This window comes from Gambusia affinis, linkage group LG24 (assembly GCF_019740435.1).
Source record: "Gambusia affinis linkage group LG24, SWU_Gaff_1.0, whole genome shotgun sequence".
Lineage (NCBI taxonomy): Eukaryota > Metazoa > Chordata > Actinopteri > Cyprinodontiformes > Poeciliidae > Gambusia > Gambusia affinis.
In genome coordinates this window covers 5273018-5296783 of record NC_057891.1, presented here as the reverse complement: position 1 = coordinate 5296783, position 23766 = coordinate 5273018, and the positions used below count along the sequence as shown (strand labels likewise).

At 41.4% G+C, this 23766-nt stretch overlaps 3 protein-coding genes across 5 annotated transcripts in view; 1 reads left to right on the top strand and 2 right to left on the bottom strand.

The window, feature by feature from the left end:
* The window catches only part of gckr (glucokinase (hexokinase 4) regulator), a 14674-nt gene extending 6285 nt beyond the window's left edge, over positions 1 to 8389 (bottom strand). The window contains exons 1-3 of one of the 3 annotated variants that reach the window (XM_044109987.1): positions 8264 to 8389; positions 155 to 304; positions 22 to 90 (exon numbers count right to left, since the gene is read on the bottom strand). In XM_044109987.1, coding sequence (XP_043965922.1) covers positions 22 to 90; positions 155 to 304; positions 8264 to 8314 — 270 coding nt within the window. In that variant the 5' untranslated portion in view covers positions 8315 to 8389. Of the gene's footprint in view, positions 1 to 21; positions 91 to 154; positions 305 to 4456; positions 4586 to 8263 lie in introns of those variants that run through there. The other 2 variants (XM_044109988.1, XM_044109989.1) reach the window with 2 other exon arrangements.
* On the top strand, positions 4634 to 18151 carry xkr6a (XK, Kell blood group complex subunit-related family, member 6a). Its single transcript, XM_044109991.1, has 4 exons — positions 4634 to 5782; positions 8309 to 8505; positions 8967 to 9384; positions 10334 to 18151. Exons 1-4 carry the CDS (start codon positions 5193 to 5195, stop codon positions 10836 to 10838), a joined length of 1710 nt encoding a protein of 569 aa, XP_043965926.1. The 5' UTR covers positions 4634 to 5192; the 3' UTR covers positions 10839 to 18151.
* On the bottom strand, positions 16084 to 23708 carry enpp4 (ectonucleotide pyrophosphatase/phosphodiesterase 4). Its single transcript, XM_044109992.1, has 8 exons — positions 23565 to 23708; positions 22091 to 22325; positions 21653 to 21940; positions 21458 to 21562; positions 20654 to 20852; positions 20399 to 20572; positions 19572 to 19841; positions 16084 to 19485 (listed from the first exon to the last, which is right to left on the bottom strand). The coding sequence occupies exons 2-8, from the start codon at positions 22322 to 22324 to the stop codon at positions 19388 to 19390; spliced, it is 1368 nt and encodes a 455-aa protein (XP_043965927.1). The 5' UTR covers position 22325; positions 23565 to 23708; the 3' UTR covers positions 16084 to 19387.
* Positions 23709 to 23766: the final 58 nt, after the last annotated feature.

The window sequence follows — 23766 nt, the reverse complement described above, 5'->3', positions numbered from 1 at the left end:
ACATTCCCCCAAACCGGATACCTTAAGAATGAGCCGCACCCTCTCGGCCACCTCCATTAAGGTTTTCACAATTTCGTCGCTCAAAAGTCTCTGGGGAGAAAATTCAGTTTAATTACTTTCATTATCTTTCCACCAACCAGTTGAGCTCCTGTACCTGATATTCTGTTTGGGACTTTTCCTGAAACATCTGAGCGTCGCAGGCCTGCAGCATCTTCACGATGCTGCAGGCTGAAGCTCTGTCCATGTCGCGCGTTAACGGGTTGGACTTCTCCGACACAGGAAGGGTCGGTTCATAATCTGCAGACTGAAACAGAAATTACACTTCAAGACTTGTTCAAATTAATAAAGTCCTAAAAAGTTACAACAAAGGCTTTCTTTATATTATTTTTGCTAATTTTCAGCTGATCTACATAGCTACTTAAAAATAAAATGACTCCTCTAAAAGCATTTGAATAGAACTGCTTTCTTCTGAATTTTTTTACTTTCACTTTCATTTTTGCCTCTTTCTTTCACTTTGAGAAGCTGCAGCTCACAATACTTTCCTAATCTTGTATATTTGCTATTAAAAAACGCTAAAATTCGCTTTTTACAACAGGCAAAAGCCAACATTGGATAAATTTGTCTTTGCAACGGTACTGCAAAGAATAAAATCTCCTAAAGCTACCCAAAGCTAACAACATTTCTGTCAGAGTTAACACGGTATTAGACTTTAGACACTAACTCGATATTTTAGACTTACTTCCCAAGCGCGAGTTGTAGAAAAAGCATTAATTCTGTCTGGTTTTGCCACAGCAGCCATGTCTGTCCTTTTTCTGCTAAAATCACAAAAACTGTCAGTTTCAGTTTGTTTACAGGCAGGGCTTGAAGGGAAAGTCACTTCTGTCTGAGGTAACAATGTTCACTAATGGACCTTTGAGACACAGGAGGCAAAGTAACACACACACATTAACAGGAGGACTTAGAGAGTCTACAGTTCGAGTTAAAAGTAGTGAAAATTAAATTAAAGAACTGAAAATTTATGGGGGGGGAATCACACTTTATGTATTTAGAGTGAAGAATCAAGTCAGGACTTTGGCTGTGTCACTTAAAAACTTTTTTATTATTGCTTCCAGTCAGAAAAAGAAAACATAATACTGTCATCTTAAATATGCTAGGTGTAAGAATGATTTGGGGATTAATTGTAAGTTTTCTTTTCATGAAATCCACTTCACGTGATTCAGGTTTTCACAACTACAAAGTACAAACTACAAAAAAATAAAACATGCCTGAACTAAAAGTTTAAAACCAGGTTTGAGGTTTGTTACACAGTGAGGGGGAAGGGGAAGGTAAAAAATAAAATCTCTAAAGTTCACACATTTTGCAAAAAAAGCTGAATATATATTTGAATCTTTCCACATGTTGTTTCCAGGGACGTCTGGACGAGGCTGTGCATGTAAAAAAAAAAAAATAATAAAAATTCTTGACTGCAGGAGCAGCGCAGATCCAACCGATTCCCAGGCAGAAAGAAAATATTTACACCACAGCAGATTGTGGAGTCTGATACATTTCATCACTCCCCTGAACTCCCACCAACGTCTCTCAGAGCTGCCGGCTAATCGCTGACAACGACGTTTGTTTGTTTTGTCCCATTTCTCCTTCCAACCAGAAAGAAAAGACCAACAATTTTATTTATTTTTGCTTCACGCTCCGTCTTTTTCATCAAACACTACTCCTCAGGAGGCCTATAGTTCCATGGAGATGTTTTAGGATTATTACTCATTACAAGCCGACGCTGATTATTAATGATATCTGACATCTGAAGAACACTTTGGTGTTAACCTTTCTGAGTCAAGACGACAGCAGAGCTGCGCATGTGGGTTGTGTGATAAACCAGTCAGGACTTTTTCCACCATTATTGTCTGTTCTTTGCAACAAGTTTAAACACTTAAAGATGGTTTTAAATCTGTACTTTACTCCTTATTGTGGTATTTAGGAAGTTGGAAAAGCACATTCAGAAATGTTGAATTTTAAAACAACTTTAAGAACATGATCTAAAACTAAGTGCATTAAAATGTTTGCAGTTTGGCCAGATCCAAGTAAATTGTTCCCAGAATTTTGGCTCTTGACCCAGGGTGGCATTAAGCTGAGGTTGGCTGGCATCAGCACTGAATATTATCTTTCATTTCTAATTAAGCTTTCTAATCTTATTTATCAAAGCTTTAGATTTACTGGATGTTTCATAAGAGATCTTGAGCAAATTCTTTAGATTCTGATTTGTTAACTTCTCTTAAATTTCTGTTCACATTTGTACGCTGTTCTTACTTATTATGCCAATCAACCAAATTAACGGCGTGTTTGTTGCAAAAGAGCTCAAGTTCTATCTGACCCAAGACATTCATTTTTCAATTGACTTTACTTTGACTGGACCATCCTAACACATGAATATGCTTTCATCTGAACTATTTCATTGCAGAGTCGAACCTCTAATATTTTTAGGTTTGCAGTCCACATTCTGAATTTTAATTGTTTGTTGTAGCTGAATCACAGTGACAACTTAAACCAGACCTCGCTCGCTTTCTTCTTCTTCTTCTTCTGCATCCCTACGTTCCGCCTGCCTCGCTTCATTCCTCAGAAACTGAACACAGCGTTCCCCCTAAATGATGCAGCAGCAGCAGAGAACAATGTCTGAACTGATGCATAATAGAGACACAGCCGCTCCAGTAGAGGGTTGTTTCTCCTTGCGCCTCCGCTGGCAAACACAATTCACTTTCTTACAATGCAGTTTGTCCTTTCTGTGTCTAAAGAAGACTAATTTAAAATCCATGTAATGGTTTAAAAAAAAAAAAAATCATCCCAACAATAAATCTATTCTGTCCACTGAGGACAAAATATCTGTTTTTAGGTATTAAGGGATATTCTAAATGTTCGGAAACTCACAACAGCTCTTCTTATCCAGTGTGGATACTTAAACTTTAATGTGCAAGTGATTTAGCTTAAGATTTAGCAGTCAATCATTTAAATCAGCTACACTTTCAAAAATGCAGACAAACATATACGTCTGGATAAATGTGCGTGATTCGGACAAATCACCTTAAGATACATATGATCTGTCCACCATCTTGGATTAAAATATGGCTGCCAAATATAAAACATATAAGCTACCTTTAGAAACATTCTCAATGCAGATTAATTTTTTCCTAATTATCCCCTTCATTGACTTGTTTCTTATTTTTAGCACAAGTACAAGAAACTTCACATCTTTGCAGTGACTTTATAACTAAAATACACAAAGATCAGTCTGGATCTGCATCTCATCTGTACCTGGTGTTATTTACTGGCTTGATTGCATTATATTTTCATTGTTAACTGGATCTGAATTTGTTTTTCCACTGCTTTTAGTCATTTTTTACAGGCTGAAAGCTGCCAGCGTTCTCCCCTGCCGTCAGCCCTACTGCGCTTGCATTAGCTTCAACAGAGTGAGCCTTAGCTACATCCATAACAACCCAGTTTGCTCTTATTATGCGTCCTGCTTTTCTAGCAAAGCTGTGCATCATTAGTGCATCTGTAGCTGCTCAGCTGTCACATGTGCAGCTCCTGCCTTTTCACTTGTCAGTAAACTTCAGTAGACATTACTCTGCTTATATGACAAGTCCTAAAGAAGGGAAACAGTTCTTAATTGGAGGCTCTATCTTGCAATGTGAGGTTAACTGATTTAGCTGCTGCAGAACTAAATAATCACAATGCTGGATCTCAAGCCCTCTGACATTTTTACTAATTCATTTGCAGAAATATTGTGTAGTGGAGGGAGGGCTTGCAGCTGCAACAAGCCTGCCTTTTCTTTACACACATTCTTTTTTTATAGCGGATACAGAAAAGTGGTTCAAAAATCAGGCAGGAAAATTTATAAACTCACATAAAATCAAATAAAACATCCCAGTTATGCTGTAGTCTAAATGTCAGGGGCAGAAAATCCCAAGCTACACGAGCTAACAGCTGTACTCCTTCTCCCATGTCCTTCAGCCTTCCAGCTGTGGTTGTCATGACAACAGGGGCTAATCTCCAGCGGACAGCGAAAAAGTGCAAGGGATTGCATGAAAACGAGCTTCTGATTTTAAAGAAACATGAGTATATCTCTCCAACAGGCATTTTGGTTTTCCTTAATAATGGGTTTGGGACTGAAATACTTAATTCTGCCCTTTATTTTCCCTTAAGGAAAATCTTGATTTATGCTGTTTATCTTCCTTTTCTACCCTGATTCTATCCAGGCAAAACCTGAATTTCTGATTTCTTTTCATCCCCTAACAATGTCCTCATTCTCAATCCTTCCACTCTTCTTCTCAGCACACTCAGTTCCCCTCTAAATCCAAAGCCTCTGATTCCTGGCTGCTCAGCAGGAAACATCAAAGTGTGTCATGGTTGATTAGGGTGTGGATTGCCGAGGAGTACAGCAATTATAACCTGGAGTATGGCAACAAACCTGGAGCGGAATGTTCTCCATATGTCTTGATGTTGATTACATTTTGTTCCCATTCAGTGCAAAAAGTCGCCATGTACAGATGTGCGCATGGGGTTAAAGTTGTTCCATCCAGCAGGGGGCGGAGTGAGAGTGTGTGAGTGAGGGAAAGTGAACAGTAGGGGGGGAAACCGGAGCTGCAGAGGGGCTGGAGCTGCGGAAAGCAGAGGAGCGGACAGTGGAGGCAGCCGATACCGGGAACCTGCAGGCTGAACGCGGGCGGCGCGAGAAGCAGGACTCGGTTCCCCTCGGTTCCGGGTTATTGGACGAAACAAAAGTCGGCAGTCCGCTGGGCTGTCACGCACACACGTCGCCTTCATTCACGCGCGCGCGTCTTAAGAACAGCGGGAGATGCATTACGTCATAACCTCCCATAGCCCTGGATGACCGCGCGCGCAGGAGGAGATGATGCGGAGCTGCTGGAGTAGAAGAGAACCAGATTCCGCCGCTGCCGCACGCGAACGCCCGGGGGCGGTGTCCCGCGCGGGGAAGCTAGAAGAAGGGGAGCCGCCCTCGCGCGGCCGCCGGCTCTGATGGCTCCTCGCGCCCCCGGTGAGAAAGAGACACAGCAGTCGCCGCGGCGCGAGAGGAAAGAGGACAGGAGGTACCTGGGAAGTGACGTGGTGTCCGCGCCCCGCGAGCAGTCACCACGGTGCGATTGTCGTGCGTTTCACAGGAGGGCAGGAGCGGTAAGGGGAACATGGCCGCGAAGTCGGACGGCGGCAAAGCCGGTGTCGGCTGCGGCGGCGGCAGCGGCTTCGCCCAGCTGTACGACGTTGACGCCGAGGAGCCGCTGGACTCCGCCGCGATCCACATCTGCCAGTGCTGCCGCTCCTCCGCCTGCTACTGGGGCTGCCGCTCAGCCTGCCTGGGCTCCCTGCTCGGCGGGGGCCAGCCGGTCGGAGGGGTCGGCATCCGGGAGACCCACTGCCCTCCCCGGGAGCAGCTGTGGCTGGACTGCCTCTGGATCATCCTCGCCCTGCTCGTCTTCTTCTGGGACGTTGGCACGGACCTGTGCCTGGCGGCGGACTACTACCACAGGCAGAACTATCTCTGGTTCGGCCTGACGCTCTTCTTCGTGCTGGTGCCGTCCGTGCTGGTCCAGATTCTGAGTTTCCGCTGGTTCGTGCAGGACTACACCGGCGGGGGGCTCGGAGAGGTGGAGGGGCTTACTAAGAAGGGGACGGTGGTTCAGGGCTGCTTGTATCCCGGAAAGGACCGCCTGCAGCTGGCCATCATCTGGCTGTGGCAGGCCACCATACACATCCTCCAGCTGGGACAGGTGTGGAGGTGAGAACACACCTGAGCCTTTTCTCACCTCTCGTTGCTACAAGAAGGAAAACTGACAGACAGGGACAGGGACCGGAAACATTTAGTCAGAGAACCTGATTGGAGTCATGATAAAGTTAAATGAAATGGTTTAGTTTACTACAAATGAAGCGTTAAAATTGGCGCTCTCCACGGTGCTGAATCCATTTCTAGTATATCAATGCTTTGCAACGTCATGGTTTCTGTTAACTTGGGGAGGAAAAGAACATCTAGATATTTAAAAAAGGTGGTATCTAAAGAAAACACTTGAAAGTGGCCCTAGGGTGGTTCAATCTAAGCATATTTATGTGTTAGAAAGGCCCAGTCAAAGTTCAGACCTAAATCCAATTGAGAATTTGTAGGAAACTGATGTTCACATGTGCTTTCCATCCAACCTGACTCAGCTTTGGCTACGTAATTAATCGGATTGCCATGAAAATGCATCAAACTCTGTAGTCATATTGACAAAACATTGGGAAAATGTCAGGCAGTGTCCAGCAGCTACGCACCAAAGAGGTCAAAACTCTTTGTTTCCGTCCGTATGCGTTCATGTGTGTGACGAGTGGAAAAACGGTGTCACGGCTCTTCCCCACAAATGTCAGCGTGCATGTAGAGTACAAAGAGGAAAAGCATCTGCGCTTCTGGCAACTCTTCTCTCTCGCATGCTCACTATTTATCTCCCTCCCATCCCCATCTAACACACGCACACACAGTGGGACATGCTTAGGTGTTAATTGAGGTGCTAACAACACTGTCAGGGGAACAACGTGGAAGACACACAGACATGTCTCTCTCTGTTGCAAAGTAGTAGCAGCATATAAAACCCTCTAATGGTGCCCAGCAGCAGAAAAAAAGGTCGAGTTTCTGTTTACATCCAGCTTCTTCTCTGCTTTGAGTTGTAGGGTTAAACCGTCACACAAACTGCAGAATGGAAGGAAGGAAGGAAGGAAGTGGAATGGCCTGATTGAGACAGATTGCTTTAGAGATGGAGAGGGGAGGGAGAATGGGGGGAGGGTAAAGAAACAGAGATCAAGAGGAGGAAGGGAGAGTGGTGGGGGTAGGGTGGAGGATCTTCTCTGATAATTTAGAAGCACATCCTCTCAAGTCAGAGCTAATCGAATTCGCCTGCCAGTCAGTATTCACCTGAGAATTACAGAGAAGACTTCCTGTTTTCCCTCATATCCTTGTTATTTAGTCAAGGACATAAAGTCGCAGTTGGAAGTTCACTCATTCTCCCGTCTGACCATAAAACACCAATAATTAATGTATGGAAGCATCTGAGCAGAACTGTATCCATGGGTCACATTAGAGGGAAAACAATCAGTGTTGCTCTTAAGTTGCTTCAAAGCTCTTGTAAGTTTGTGTGTGTGTTGTTGGGAGTGTGGATGCTGCATTATTTATGTCATATAAAGCTTCTACTGTGTATTTCCAACCGCAGAGGGATAATAGCCGTACTTACAATAACACGTACAATGCAGAAATGCGCTACTGTACTATGCCTGGGTGACATGGCTTAAAAATCAAAGCTGAGCCTTTTTTTATATTAGATCCAATTTCTGATTTTAATCCATTTTTTTCCCTCAACTTCTTTTCTGCAAAAGAAACTACAAATGACAGGAAATAATTTCAAAAAGTGACCTTTATTTCAATCACCCCTTCAATCACACAGCACTAGGAATGTAAGCATAAAATTAGCAAAGTAAAAACACAATTTTACCAGAAGAACATCTAAAAATTAATAGAAAAATTTATTATTGAGAATTAAACTTCAATAGAGTAATCAAAATTATTCTTTTGTCAAAATGTGCATATATTTTTGCTCTGACATTTCAGAATCCTGCTGCTGATGTGTTAAAAGATTCAGTATTTTCATATATAATTTCACATTTTCATTTTTTGTTATTTTTTGTGTTGGAGTTCTCATAAAATTACTGCTTCATTCTTCTAATACAGCAAATTTGTTATCGTATTACTCTTGTAATATTATGACTTTATTTTCGTAAATTTAAATAAAAAAAATTACAATAGCCCTAATATTTGTGGAGTTGACCTAAAAGATAAATAGAAGTTGCTTGTCAAGCAAGATGGCGGCTTTGGGCGCACTTCACTCTGAACTACGGAAACCCAAGAAGGTGACTGGTGGGGGGGTGGATATATATCGACTTGGATATATATCAAGTCGATATATATCCAAGTCCTATTTGGGCTGCACTTGTGACTAATACCGACCAGAAATCAAGTCAGCATGTATCGACCAGCAGATTTAAATTTATACTGAAGCCATTTCTTTTTCTGTCACTCCACTATTTGTAGTAGCTCACTCAATCTTGAGTCATCTGCTGATTACATTCCCAATTAGTCAATTGTTTTGTCTAGAAAGACGTCGGAAAATAGTGAAGCTGCTCACCCTGATTGTCCACAAATGGTACAATCCTGGCTCTAATTTATGCGACCGGGCCTTACCCTCTCCTCCCAGTAGATCTGACTGGTTTCCGATGTCTCCCGCAGGTACATCCGAACCCTCTACCTGGGGGTGATGTCCCGGCGGCAGAAGGAGCACCAGCGGCGGTGGTACTGGGCCATGATGTTCGAGTACGCCGATGTCAACATGCTGCGCTTGCTGGAGACGTTCCTAGAGTCTGCGCCGCAGCTGGTGCTGCAGCTCTGCATCATGATCCAGGAGAACCGAGCCGAGACCCTGCAGTGTAGGTGGAGCGCCGGCGACCAAACAATCAGTGGCGTTAACTGCGTGTTTTGTTGACAACAAAGCGCTTGTTAGCCAACAGCTGCACAGCCAGCAATTAGCAATTTACGCACATTCCGCGCAGTAATGTGTGGCTGCAGATGGTGCTGGAGTGTTTGTTCAGGTATTCTGGTGAGGAAAGTGCCATCTTTCCTCCTCTTCCTTAATCATCCAGGATGTGTATCATCCAGGCGGCCACCCACTGGGATTATTCATCCCTATCACTCTTTTTATATTTTTTATGCTTTTCACTTTAATGCAAATACGTGACTATCACACAGGGGGGCGGAAGAACACGTCGTCTGGAACAATCAAAATAACTTCACATCTCTTAATAATAGCCTATGTCCAACGGTATTAACGCCTCCTGAAACTCCGAGGATGTGCTTGTCTCTGTTCCATAACCCTCCTCTGTCTCCTCAGGCGTGTCCTCCCTTGCCTCCCTCCTCTCCCTGGCCTGGGTTCTGGCCTCCTACCACAAGCTGCTGCGCGACTCCCGGGACGACCAGCGCAGCATGAGCTACCGCGGCGCGCTGCTCCACCTCTGCTGGCGCCTCTTCACCATCTCCTCCCGCGTCCTCTCGCTCGCCCTCTTCGCCTCCCTCTTTCACATCTACTTCGGCATCTTTGTGGTGTTGCACTGGTGCGCCATGGCCTTCTGGGTGGTGCACGGTGGCACTGACTTCTGCATGTCGAAGTGGGAGGAGGTGCTCTTCAACATGGTGGTTGGCATTGTCTACATCTTTTGTTGGTTCAACGTGAAAGAGGGACGGACGCGCTTCCGGATGATTACATACTACACGGTGGTGTTGGCCGAGAATACCATCCTGACGGGCCTGTGGTGAGCTATGGAGGAAATCTTCACTGCTGAAATCATAAAGAGTTTTGGTTGCACCATGTACTGGCTATTATATCATGTTCAACTTTCTTTAACCTCGTTTGAAGTTTACAGTTAACTGTTCAAAAATGCTTGCACCAATCCAGCTCTAAGAGCATTGTGGCAAAAGAGAGCCACTTTAATTGGCTGATTTTCAAAAGCAATCAAGAATACTTAATTATTACTTACTAAGATGTCAAATATCAAACCCGTAGGATCAGGTTCCAACTATGATAACTTTCAGATAAGAAAATTTATTCTTTTCAGTTTTTTTAAGTAAACTTTCCAATTCCGTAAAATGTTAAATTTAAATTTCAGCCTATGTAAACTTTTCGGCGGCAGCTCCCACTGAAGCAGTGGTATCTAGAGTCAGGTGTCACCAAAGTTCTGGCGGATGTACATATACATATATTTTTTTATTGATTTTTTTTGTGTGTGTATGTATTCAATATTCAATCTGCCACAGAAGCCAGAAGTTGCTGCTACTAAGCTGTGGCAGCTTCCGGCAACCGTGGTTGCATATTGACAATGATAATGCTGTTAAATTTGATTTGACAGATTGAGCGACAGAGAGCAAGCTCAAATCGTGGCAGCAGCACCTTCCGATGGCAGCTGCAGCAGCAGCACCTTCCGATGGCAGCTGCAGCAACTGCCACTGGACGTACTACTACAAGCTGCCACTTACATGATTTGAGCTTTCTATCTCTCACTAAATCCGCCAAATTAAATTTAACAGCATTTACATTCTTAATATAGAAATGTAAAAATATTAGACATGTGGTGTGTGTTAAGATTCGAGTCTTGGTGGTTCGAAGACGATAAGCAACAGCTCAGCTTGCTCATGCCTTGGGCCGGCTTTGAGTGAGCTTAGTATTTACATACAGTTTAAACCCTCAACTCTTCTCTGCTGCAGGTACGCCTATCGAGATCCGGCACTGACCGACTCGTACGCCGTCCCCGCCCTCTGCAGCGTCTACCTGATGTTCGCCGGGGGCGTCCTCGTCATGTTCCTGTACTACGGCTTCCTGCACCCGGCCACCGCCCACCTCCAGCCGAGCCCCGCCTCCTCATGCTGCGCCCAGCTGCTCTGGGGTTTGCCGCTTCCACCATCGGCACCGCCCACTGCCCCGCCCACCCCGGCACACATGGCCAAGTCGCAGACGGAAGAGGACGTGGCCGAGTCGTGCCTTCCCGTCTTCCAGGTGAGGTCCGCCCCCCCGACCTCCAAACCCGAAGGCCCGCTGATAAAAATCGACATGCCCAGGAAGCGCTACCCGGCCTGGGACGCTCACTACGTAGACAGGCGCCTGCGGAGGACTATAAACATCCTGCAGTACATAACGCCAGCCGCCGTTGGTATCCGCTACCGCGACGGGCCTCTACTGTACGAACTACTGCAGTACGAGTCTTCACTCTGACACACACACAGACAGACACAGTTACACCTGAGCACATACAGCACTAGAAAATCTACATGTGGATGTTCAAACTTAGAGAAGATAAAGGGAAAAAAAGTCATGAGCAAAAGGTCTCACTTGATATAAGCACATGCACGCTGAAGCAATCTCACTTTTAAGCACACACACACTCGCACACACTTGTTGTAAGTCCCGTGGCCCTCACTCAGCAAGCTGTTTCAGTCCGTCTCCTTCTTTCTCTCTTCCCTTTTTATGAACCTCCCTTCCATTCTCTGCTATGGAGACAAAAAAAAAATTAAAAAAGAGAAACAAGCACATTTCTACAGCAGCGCCCGACCGTGTCATTTATGTTGCGATCATCACGCATTGAGTGACACAAAAGAGCGAAAAAATTGTCACTTAAAAAAAATAAATGAGATCGTCAATATGTGTGGTTAGTCTAGTCAAAGGGTTGTGTAAATATTTTCTTTGTACAGAGCAGATATTTTTAATGTAATGTCACTTTGTGGCTGGACAAAGAGCTTAAAGCCAGTTTTCAGAGTGATGAAGGTCACCAGGGAAGTGCAAAAGAGACAGAAAACAGTATTAACATCACAAACTTGCAAACAAACGTTTCATCTTACGTTTTAACTGTTCAGTATCTATCAGATCATCAAGAGTCAGAACAACAAAAATATAATATAAGCTAAGTGTGATTCAGAATTACCAGTTATGGTTTTCCTGAAAACCTTCAAACAATGGCAACATACCAATATAATTTAGATAAAAACATAGTAAATAACTATTTTATTTGTTTTAGTGTTTTGTTCCGTATAAATGGGATTACATGTCCATTCTTAAACCCATAGCTATTCACAGCCTTTGTAGCTACAGAAGCTCCACCCGCTATTCTGACTAGCTAGTCAGAAATTTTTGCAGAATTGAGAAACTACAGTCAAAATATTCATTAATAATTCAACAAATTGATTGATAAAAACATTTTAATTCCAAAAAGATTCTTTAGTTTAACTACCACCTGCTTTATTCCTGTCAGGAGCCTTCATCACTGTCTTCATTAGCTTTGTTGTGCTAATTTAAGATATATTTTCAGAATACAAAAGATAAACCTAAGTATTTTGGACTAAACAAAACTGTTTGTTTATTATGTGAAGAAATACAGTCATTATAAACACATCAGATCCACTATATTTAATACTAGTCACAGAAGTCCCTGCCGTTTGCTTGGTCAACAATAGATATGAGGCAGCACAATATGCTGTACATGTGTTACCTAACCGCTTTCCACTTTTCCTTACAAAGGTTGTTGGAGGCTTTAATATTTTACTCAGACTGTCAAAAAGTGCTAACACTCAGTAAATCAGTTCATGTCAGTGTTGGACCACAGCTAAAAATCCCAGATCCGGAATTTACAACAGAGGGCAAGTACACGAGTAATTATTTCTGATCCGTGCGTAGCGTTTCTGTGTGATGTCTCATTCACGCCGGCTGTTCCTACGCTAACAGAAGCTGATATGAAACAGTTGTGGACCTGAGTCGTCACGACCCCCCCTGGATGACTTGTCTTCTCGTGCATCATGTCCAGCATCAACTCCTCCAAAAGCCACCCACGGCTGAGCTGTGATGTGTGGCTCATTATTTATTTATTTTTGGTTTGTTTATCCCTGGTATACAAGCTGTTACATTGGCAGGCGACAGCAAATGGTGCTGATGCATCAATCACGGCCCTGTCTGCAGGACCGGTGGAGAAATGACACGCCGTCAGAAGGGGGGGTCACACTCGCACCATGGGGTATAGAGTAAAAAAAACAAACATGTTTTCACCGTGCACTTGCATATCAGCAGGTGAAACACAAATACTTGCTTATTTTTTACATTCCCACTATAAATTAACAGAAATATTACATTTTGAGTTAAAAAGTTGGTATTTAGCCATATTTTTTAGCTTTAATCTGAGTTGTCCTATAACTGTTCATACAGAAAATTGGTCCCCTGTATGTAGATTTGAAAAAGAGCATGCTATTAGCTGTTAATTAATTAAATATCCAAATAGCCCGGCTAAATATTAGGAAATGTGTCAAGATATTTGATAATGAGAGACCTAGGACTCAAATTAATGAAAAATTAGCTTAGCAGAACACAGTTAGCCTGTGTCAGATTGAGCTAATTAGTCATAGCCTGGCTGACTGATATCAAATATGTCCACGTTTTTTTGTGAGGAGAATATTTGGACTCATGCTAAAGAATAATTGGAAATTTCCACCAAAAATTGGGTTAAAAAATTTGTATTAGCCTGTATCCGACTAAGCTGAATAATTAGCCATGTAGCCATGTTTTCAAATATGTCCACATACGTTGTGAGGCAAATATTTGGTCTCAAGCTAAAGAAAAGAAAAATGATTTAACTTCTCCTGTATGTGGACATTAGAACACAGTGCAGGAATGACAATCTTCTATTTTATTTGTATTTATTTTTCTTGGGTATGATGGGAAGGTTGCCTTCACCGACTGTACAAAATATTCATGTACAGTCTATAGTTGCCTCTGATTTACACCAAATGTTTCAGACCAATAAAAGGAGACAGAAGGATGAACCTTATGTAACTGTCTCCATCCCAAGATTTAGATTTATTCTAGTTACCATGAAATTATCATTTTTAAAAATATGCAGATATTCATGGCAAAGCGAAAAAACACACTGAACTATTGATTTAGGCTTGGATAATGCAACTTTTATTATTTTTCCCTGGTGCTAGCCCGATTAACAAAACAGACGAATCATTTGCTACAATCTGGCGAAGAGATTCAGTCTCTCCAGATGTGCAACAGAAGCAGCTTTGTTGCTGTTCATATGGTGCAAATGCTCTCAAGCTACAGAGTCAATTGGCTGCTAATCCCTTTTCATATGGTGCAAACATGAAACACATGTGTACTTACGGTGCAATAAGGGCAGCTTGTCTCCTGGAATTAAATGGTGCAACTTGAGTACTGCCTTCAGTTCTCGGCCAAGGCTGTGCCAAAGGCACCTTCTAAGTGAACAACTGCTCTTCCTGTTTTGCAGAAGCTATGCAAGTCTCCAAAGCAAGGAGATGTGCTTAGTGTACATACACACAATCACAATTGCATAAACACAGGTTTTCCTCTGCAGCAGGGAGATATGAACACAGCCACATCGTGAAAAGTAGAGTAACAACATGGGATGTACCTTTGTGCTCAAACACACACACACAAACACACACCTACAATGTTGAATATTCCTTCACCCCTTTATAATTTGGGAACAATATTATTATGGTGCTAATGAGTAAACCAGAAAGATTTTTGTATAGTTGTGGTGGCAGTCGAGAATTTAGCCAAATATGTTGTTTTGCATTCTGACTGAAATGTGTAAATCTAAGGAGTGTATGTGAAAACTGCAGCACCTTGCGTATGTGATAAAAAAAAAAAAAAAAAAGCTACAATGCCTTATCCGCTCCATTGATGATATCTGGCTCATGGCGGGGTGGTGCTCCTTTCTGGTACACTCTGATGTGGTTGTGGAAAACAGCACACCGTGTCCGCACTGCAAACCGACTACGTGCCATTTTCAGAACACGGTCGGCCATTTTCCTGTCAGTTTCACAAACCGTGCTCGTGAATTTCTTGCATGAATGTTGTAGATTTGAGGACCCGACTGCACACGCAACGCGTTGACTAAGAGACTGAAATCATTTTGAGCTCCTGAGCATCCGACCCATTGGCTTATCCTCCGTCATGCCCCTCCAGCCAATCAGATTTCAGGTCTAACAGCAGCCAAATCAGGTGTAAAATAACCAAATAGTTTCTTTTATACATGGAAGCCTTCGTTGGAACTCGACTGCATTTCATTAAAAAAAATTATCTATACTGAGACTGCAGTCAAGTTTCAATGCTACAAGTGAAACATTTTCTTCTTCATCTACAAAACCCACAGCCTTAGCTAGACCCACTTTGTAAGATATTTGAATCCGGCCAGTGCTTTGTCACTTCTTGTATGGCTATTCATCGACAGCTATGCAAAGTTACAAAAGCAGGATGGCTCTGGGCTTAGAGAACCTTTAAGAAAACACCACATCACTGTTGTTTCAGTGTTAATTTAACTTCTTTTTTTCTTTTTTTTTTTTTACCTCAGATGGATGACAGCATTTAGTATATTACAGTGTTTTTTCCCTAAATCAGTAAAAACCAAGAATAACTCTACTGTTTTAACAGTAAAAGAGGAAAGAGGTGTCAGGTTCTCCTCAAAGTTTCACTTACTGCTTCTACATTTTGGGTTTCTCAAGTTAATGAGTCATGAGTTGAAGCCCATCTTATATGGTATTTACCTCTTTTTGACAGAGTGAGATATAAAAATCTTATAACTGAGTAAGGGAGCACAAGGTTTCCCCCAGAAAACTTGATAATCCCAGTGGTTGGGCTCTAGGGCAGTCATTCATCCAGCGGCCCATCATGTTTTTGAGTTAAAAAAAAGTTTTATGTTGACAGAAAATTTGAAAATATCATTTGATAATCATGTGTCATTGAAATATTGGAAGGTTAACACCTGAACACCAACTATAAAGTCTTAAAAATGCAAACATAAAAAAAAAAAACTTAAATAAATAAGCAATGCTTAGCCTGGTGGGGTACAAGTAAAGCCTGGTGGCCCGACAGGCTTATAATACACTGGAGGAAACCCTGGAGCATTAGCCATAATGATGCATCCCCAAGCTTTGAATCTGTTTCCATAGCAATTTTATTAATTAATTTATTTATTTTGTTTTGTTTTTTGTTTTTTTGTCAAGATTGATTTGTTGGGAGGGGGAAAACTGCAATGTAACTTTTAAACGGTGAGAGATGAATGCTGCCTCCCAACTGAGGAATGTCTGTCATATTATGAAAATTTAACCATAAAGTATTTCTACTTTTGGTTAAACACAAAAAATGTTCTGCTATTGGGGTCTATGATTTCTGTTTAGTCTTAATTTCTGCAGCCAAAGTTTTTATGTTTGATCCGTAGCTGTGAAGGTTTCATTATTCGTTATGGATTTAAAAACCTCAAGGCCAGAGGCTAAGCTGACCTGAGTCCAGCAGACACTGAAACCTTTTACTTTTTTTAAACAAACTCTCAGAATCAATCATAGAGTAAAAAAGATTTCAGATGTTTGACTCAGGTTTGGTACTACCAACACAGAGCAGGGTCAAACTAGATGTTCACTTGGATGTATCTATAAAAGCATAAGCTTTTAAGTTTGTCAGGGTCATGCTTTTTTAATGTTATAGAAATTTGATGTGCAAAAGTAGCATTTATTTTCTCGTGGTTGGCATTTGGATTGTAAATAACTACTTCTAGCTCTCCTCAGTTGTATCAATGTTCCATTAGTTTGCGTAAATGGTCCTTTCAAGTGTAGCTGATGGTAAATGTTCTTAAAGAATATACAGAATGTAAGGTCAAAGTAGGAAAAAATTACAGTTCAACAAGTGGTTTCGTAGGAACCTGTGCCATCTGTGTTGTCTCTAGTATAAGCACACACTGATATTAGAACTGTAGGTGAATAAAAGTTATGGCCAGACAGCCACAGCCATGGTTTGAATGCAAGTTTTCCTAGTCAGAGCAGAAATTTGTTTGGAATATTAGCATAAAATCATTAGCATGTGAGGTTAACTAAATAACCAAATCATGGCTGAATGTTGTGAAATATGTCCACATATTTGTGGGGAGAGTATCTCTACTCAAGCTAATAAACAATTAAACCCTGAGTAAACATTTGGTGAAAACATTAGCTTAACATACAACTGTTAGCTTCTCTCTGTACAGGATGTTTCAATATAACTTGGCTGAATGTTATGAAATATGTTCACATATATTTGATATCAAATATGTGCAGATATTTGGAGAGGGGAATTGTTAGACTCAAGCTAATAAACAATTTTATACTTAAACAAAAATCACTTTGAAACTTTAGCTTAGCACAAAATTGCTAGCTTGATTCCAAATAGCAACATAGCCTGTTAGCAAATTGAATAAGAAAATTTTGACTTAAGCTAATAAAAAATTATACATTGGAGCAAAAAATATTGTTTGACATATTAGCTTAATATAAAACCATCTGAATGTCTTCAGATTAATTCATTTGAATGTAATAATTAACAGTTTGGCACTGGAAAAATTAGCTTAGCATTTACTTAGCGGCCTGATTCAGCTAAATAAATGGCTGAATGATACCAAATATGTGAACATATTTGAGATTATTTTTAACTGATAATACATAGTTCGACACTTGGAAAATATTAATGTAAGAGTGGGCTGTCTGGCCTCTTCTGAATTCAGTGTAAAAAAAGATGGCTACCGTCATCGAATGTGTTCAAACTGCTCCTGCGTCAGCACATCAGAACACCATTCAGGAATATTCTAATTTATTTCTCTTTTCCTTTTCTTTGGTAGGTTGAAAGGGGTGCATCAATAGACTGTATAGTTTATGGTTGCCTTTAATTTACACCAAATATTTCTGACCAATCACAAATGAGACGGAGAGAGGACAGATTATGGCGTCTCTGGTTTTAGTCCCTCTGTTCTGTGTCCACTATGGTGTTGCGGCATTCTGGGGAAGAGTTGAAAAATATTTTTTTGATGGCTCCAGGAGGCCAAAGTTAGAAAATGTGTTATTTTTGTTACAATACCTCCTGAAAATAAAAGTCTATTTATCTGTGAAGAGACAAAGATTTACAGTAATACAGATGACTACATAGAGATGATTTTAAACAAGATAAAAAGATATGTACAGCTAATTTGAACACAATACAGAGATCTATTGTCAGTATTGAGTTTGATTTTATATATTTGCCATTTTATTACGTTGTAATGTTGTGACTGCAATGGAGAAAAAAAATACAAAGGGATATAAATTAATTTTTCCAAACGTGTGTTGCACTTTTTTCACTGAACACAACACAAGGATTCTAGTAATAAACCATTTATTTTAAAAAAAAAAAAATCTCTTTACAGGCCGGTATAATGACAAAATATTTTACTTTCTAAAAGCAGTAACAAATATTGTGCAAAGCTGAAGCTCTGTACTGACATTTAAATGCAAGATTGTCATAAAGTCACTTTTGAGATTTATTAAACCAAATATGAATATTTGGAATTTTTATGGTAAAAATTAATTATTGACACCCCCGGTAAATATTTACAAAAAGTCAGAAAATAAACATTTTATCTGTTGTCTAATCTCACATTGCATTCTTGAAAAAAGGAAGAAAAAAAAAAAACAGAATAAATTTGACCAAAACGCTGGTGTAAAATTACCAAATGAAATTCTTAAAACTGTCTATAAATAAATTTAACTATTGGACAAAATAAATACACCTGCCCATATTTAGTCAGAATGATAAGATTTAAAATATTGAGTAAAGTATTTTAAGGTTTTGTACTTATCTTTTCCAGGGATGTCAATAATTAAGGAGAGGGATTTAAAAATAAATTTAAAAAAATATCCTAAGAATGACCAAAACATGAACTCATTTATGCATTTCTTCTGTTGTTTCAGTAACCAGATATCCTCTTACACATACACTGATGAAGAAAGACCCACGAAAATATTACATATGACATTATTTATACAACTACACATATGATTGAGGATCCATGCAAGCCTTACAGCATGAAAAAAAAGGAGTGAGATATTCAATATTCAATATATTGGTTTCTGGAACATAATCCAAAATCAAGAATGCACAAGAGAATACTCATCTTCTATTTTGTACACTTATATTTCTGTAGATTTATAGATACTTATCCATCCGTATACTATGCAATTTTTAAATTATACTAATGAAACTGAGCAGAGTGATTGCCTACTTTCTTCGTAGGGTTTCAAGAAGATATGTTTGATCTGAACATAAGAATATCAACACATTTATTAGAGCTTTCAGCAGCAACAATTCACAGTTTTTGATCCCTGCAAAACAGTCCACTGCCCCTTATTAAGGGAACCAAACCTCATCAAGTTTTAACCAAAAATTCAGAAAGGAAGCCAATGACAAAATCTTCTTTGGCATTACATTTATGACTAACTTGCAAAGAACTCCATCCCGATGCAAATTTGATTTCAGCAAGGAAGACCATTAGTAGTTGCACATATCTTAACTTTTAGTGCAATTGCTTTTAAAATAAAATAAAAAAACAAATGAAAAAAATCTTTTTTTTTAACTGACAAGGGTTAAGCATAAGCCACTGGCTCCCTCTGCTGGCAAAAAATAGAACCCACATGCCCAAATCAATGGCACCCACATTAAAAGTAACCTGAAAACCCTTTTTTGTACCTCCATGACTAAAATGATAAATGTCAATGAAGTACATCTGGGACTGTCTTTTATCACATTGTCAAAATCAAACAAACAGTATCCACTGTAACAGCAGATTTTACACCACTTCATACCAAGTGAAGCAAACCTGAGGGATTTCTCCTTGTATGTGACGAAGTGAAAACAACATGGGAGGAGAAAACAAAACAAGGTGCACTAAGAGAAGCACAAGCAGATCACTCAGCGGTTTATGGGATCAAAGGTTCGTCATCGTCACAAAGAAAGTCCAACCTCTGGAAGGGCCTGGGGTCTGAGCTGTGACGAGTGCCCATGCACCTGAAAAGAACTGCACAGAAACAAGTCCGGTTAGCTTTTTGTCATAATTAATCTGTGCCGAAAATTGTTCTAGGATCCAAGATTGTTCAGACTTACCAGTGATGATAGTGAGCAGCAGCAAGACGCCCACCACCAGACCGATCACCAAAGCCACATCCCAGCAGGTCTCGCCAGCCAGCAGACACCGAGCCCTGGTCATAGAGCCGTTGTTGGGCTGCGCCGGCACCGACAGCAGCCGGCACATGAGCGGGTACACATCCACGCTCTGTAAACTCTTCAACCGGAGACCTTGATGGAAGCCGGGGCCCGTCGCTGCCAGGAAGGGGAGCATGCTTGGCAGCGAGTTGTCGTACCCATGATCACCCACTGAGGGAGGGGAGTACCAATCACATCTGGGTAAGTTAACATCCAGTCCTCACTGGCCAAAGACTGGAATCCTAATGTTAGCCTGATTTATCCATTACTAAAGCAGTTTGGATACACATTATGGAGCGATGTCCCATTTCAACACACAAATGGCCTCCGTCTAGGAATTAGTTTCTTTGGTAACACTTTATTTGACGGGGTGTGCATAAAACTAACATTACCTTGTCATAAACATGACATAACACCTGCCATGAACATGAAGGATTCTTTATGAATGTCTACGACTGTTGTCATGAAGTGTCATTTGGTAAATAATGACACTTTTAGTCCAAAGTTGACTCTTTTATTTGATTTTTAATACAACTTGTGTCGTTATTTATTGAAAGACACTTCATGACAACATTCATGAGGACTCCATCATGTTCATGGCAGGAGTTATGTCAGTCTTATGCACACACCCTCAAATAAAGTGTTGCCGTTTCTTCTAACTGTGGAACGCACCAGCATGCTTGTTGACAGTTGCTACAGTGTCTCTAGCTTTGAAAGCCATCACTTACATCTTGGTAGCTTTTTCCCCCGCTTCACTATGGTCCAGCCTTCGTCAGCGATTAGTAAGATTGGCTGGATGCGTACATTGTTCCGATAGTGAAGCCTATCGGGGATGGATTTCTTCATGTACGCCGTCATGTGAGGATGGCACTTATTCAGCAAGCTGAAGACGCTCTCTGAGTCTGTGAAGGAAAACAGACAGAGGGAGGCTGTAGAAGAGTGAGAGCACTGAACCTCACACTGCGTCATGTCAGCCAGGTTACCATTTTTGGGGATGAGAGCGGCGACCGGCGTCAGGTCCACCAGAGTGTAGTTGTCAGGGTGGAGGCAGTCGTCCAACCGTATGAGGCGATCGGCTGAGCACTGCGCCATGCCGTGGTCGCTGGTCACTATGAGGTTGATGCGACCCCAGAGGCCGCTCTTCTTCAGCTCAGACATCAGCAGGCCGATGTTGTCGTCAACCTGGTGGAAGAAAGTTCTAGATTAGCTAAAGAATATTATCATTTTCCCTAAGATATTTTGCATATACTTACATCATTGGCATAAACGTAATTCGTTTGAAGGCTTCCAATGATTTAGTTGACATAATTATGTAAACAAACTAAAATATATACATACAACCCCACTAATACGTGGATAAATGTTTTTTTGGCACAAGAACACAAGCTTCTGGCAAAAAATCTGGGTAAACCTCTGGAAGGAGTTCACTTTAAATTGATTGAGACTCATGTTCAAGACTAAATTTGCTCTCTGTTTTGTTGGAACACCTCAATGTGACCAAGTTCCCACCATCCAACCCAAACTATCAGTTTCAGGTCGAAGGAGACTGACGAAGATATTGAGAAAAGCTGGATTTAGGGTTTATAACCAGACAAGAGAAATATTGAACAGTTATTAGGTTTTGCAACCAATGATACTAGTGCATTTGATAAAGTAATTCTTATGTTTGAGCCTGTATGCATGATTTTTTAAAGAGTGTAGGTTAGCTTCTGATTGGCTCTTTAAGATTCTGATGAAACAGTAACACTGCAGGTGCCAAATACTAAAGCTTGAGGAAATGACTCCACCTCCTTTAGTGCTTTAGTCATTGCTGTGGTGTTTTCAGGACCGAACGCGTGACCCGACCGGTCCGGCTCCTCCCAGTAAAGAGTCGCGAACATCGCTCCTGGCTCCTGATGAAAGAGGAAGAACGTAGGAATGTCACACAACTGCAACTGACCCCTCGTGACTTGTCAGTTACACATGAAGGAGACCGTCTTGACCTTCCCGTCTCCTAATATCCAGTCTGTCACATTCCCCAGGCGCTGCTGGAACGTCACTCCTGGGTTGTACGAGAAGAAGTGCGTAGGCGTGCGGTTGGTCACGTCGGAGCCAGGCCACATGGCAGACGCCGTCTTGTAGCCGGAGTCCTTTGCCGTGAGCCACAGTGGCTGAGCCGCGCTCCACCACATGGGGTCGCTGTCATTCTGGAGGGTGAAGTGCTTGTGGTTGATGGGGTCGTACATGCTACTGGCCAGGATCCCATGAGACTCTGCATACAGACCGGTCACCTGGAGAGGTAATTCATTCTTATCTTGACACTAAAGATGCTGATTTTGTCAGATTTTGTTACATTATACCTGAACAATTTCAAAGATGGTATAAAAACTTTGAAAAAATACTTTGGATACATTTGTGTATACTTTCTGAAACTTGCTTACCAGGCTGTAGTGGTTGGGAAATGTTTTGGTGATGAAGATGTTGGTGAGTTGGTCCACCAGGACCCCCTGGCTGTACAGGAGCTTCAGATTAGGCATGGGAAACCTGTCCAGGTAGTCGGCCCGGAAGCCGTCAAATGACACCAGCAGCAGCGGCAGAGTCTGCTGGGTTGTGTCGTTTTCAGCGGCCAAAGCACTGACGCCCCACAGGAAGGCCAACAGCACTCTGGGAAACATCCTAAAAGCGAGGAGACAAAAGAAACGGTGAAAAATGTAGGTAGTGGTGTAACAATTTCACATCCCCATCACAATCTAAACCCAATGAAAAGGTGCAAGAAACTGAAACTCAATCCAAAAATGTCCCAGATAAAACAAAACGCCACTTCCTCTTGCTACAATAGACAAACCCTTTTGACAGCAATATGTTTTATTTCTCAAGCAGCCAGGATTGCTTAAATTGGTGCAAATGTGAAGAAAATTGGATTAAGTGAAAGAACAGTTATGATCCAACTGAAGAGCAGCCAGAAAGTGCCGCTTCCTCACACCGCTCTCATTTGGTTTAATCGAATCACTTTACTGCCAAACTGCTTTTGATACTGTAAACTAACATTTTAGGTTTAAAACAACACATCTCTGTGAATCCCAACTATATTTGATGGGTGGAGAAAATAAAACATTCACAAAGCAAAATTGGTTTCTAAAATCTACAGAACTTTGAACAACAGTCTCCTACCCAGTAGTGGGTATGGTGGAGGATTGGTGATGCTGTGGGATTTTTGAAGCAAACTTCTGGTATGAGCTAGACAGACAGACTTTCTGCATAATTTAAAGCTTTCCAAACTGAAATCCAAAATTTGCAGGACACCAACACAAAGTCCAGAAAGACACCATCCTCATGGTGACAAATGGGAGTGTAGGGAATTGCTTTTCTCCAGCATGGACAGAGAATCTGACCCGGGAAGGTGGGAGGAAATAAAGCCAGAGAAAAACTGGAAAGTAGTGAGCCACACCTTGCCGAAACATATCCCTAAACATTCAGCTAGAGCTATGTAGTTCAGAACAAAACGTTTATTTGCTGGAATGGACCAATCAAAGCCCAAACTTGCTACCATTGGTAATTTTGCGACAAAACTTGAAAACTGGCACATTTAATCTCCATTGAAGAGCTGGAGCTCCTCTGCAAGTATTGCTATGCTGTTAGGGGATACTTTTGCAAGGCACCTTACAAATGGACAGGAAACGTGAATAACCTCAACCAGGAAGTCGCTGCTCAAACTGAACTACAGCAGAACGCGACACATTGTAGTCAGCAATCTGAAGTAATTGGTGAAATACTATTCCAATTAAAACAAAGCCCCAATAACATCCTAAACACAATTTTACTTTGACTACAAGCTGCACTTCAACCAACAGCTTTAAAGCTGATTAACGTGTTTACTTTGTCGCTTATCGATAACAGTTAGTAATGTGATTCTACCTGTTTTTAGGCTTGCAGATATTTCCCCTCCTGACTCTTAGTAGCCTTGAATAACCCCGACACGGACTATTTTCGCTCTGACATCCTCGTTAGACCTCAAACAACATAAAGACTGACAGGCTGACTGACTCAAAGCTAGCGCTATTTTTACGAGTTTCCGGTCAAAACTTTCTAAATAAAATCTACTTGGGTAGCATGCGTG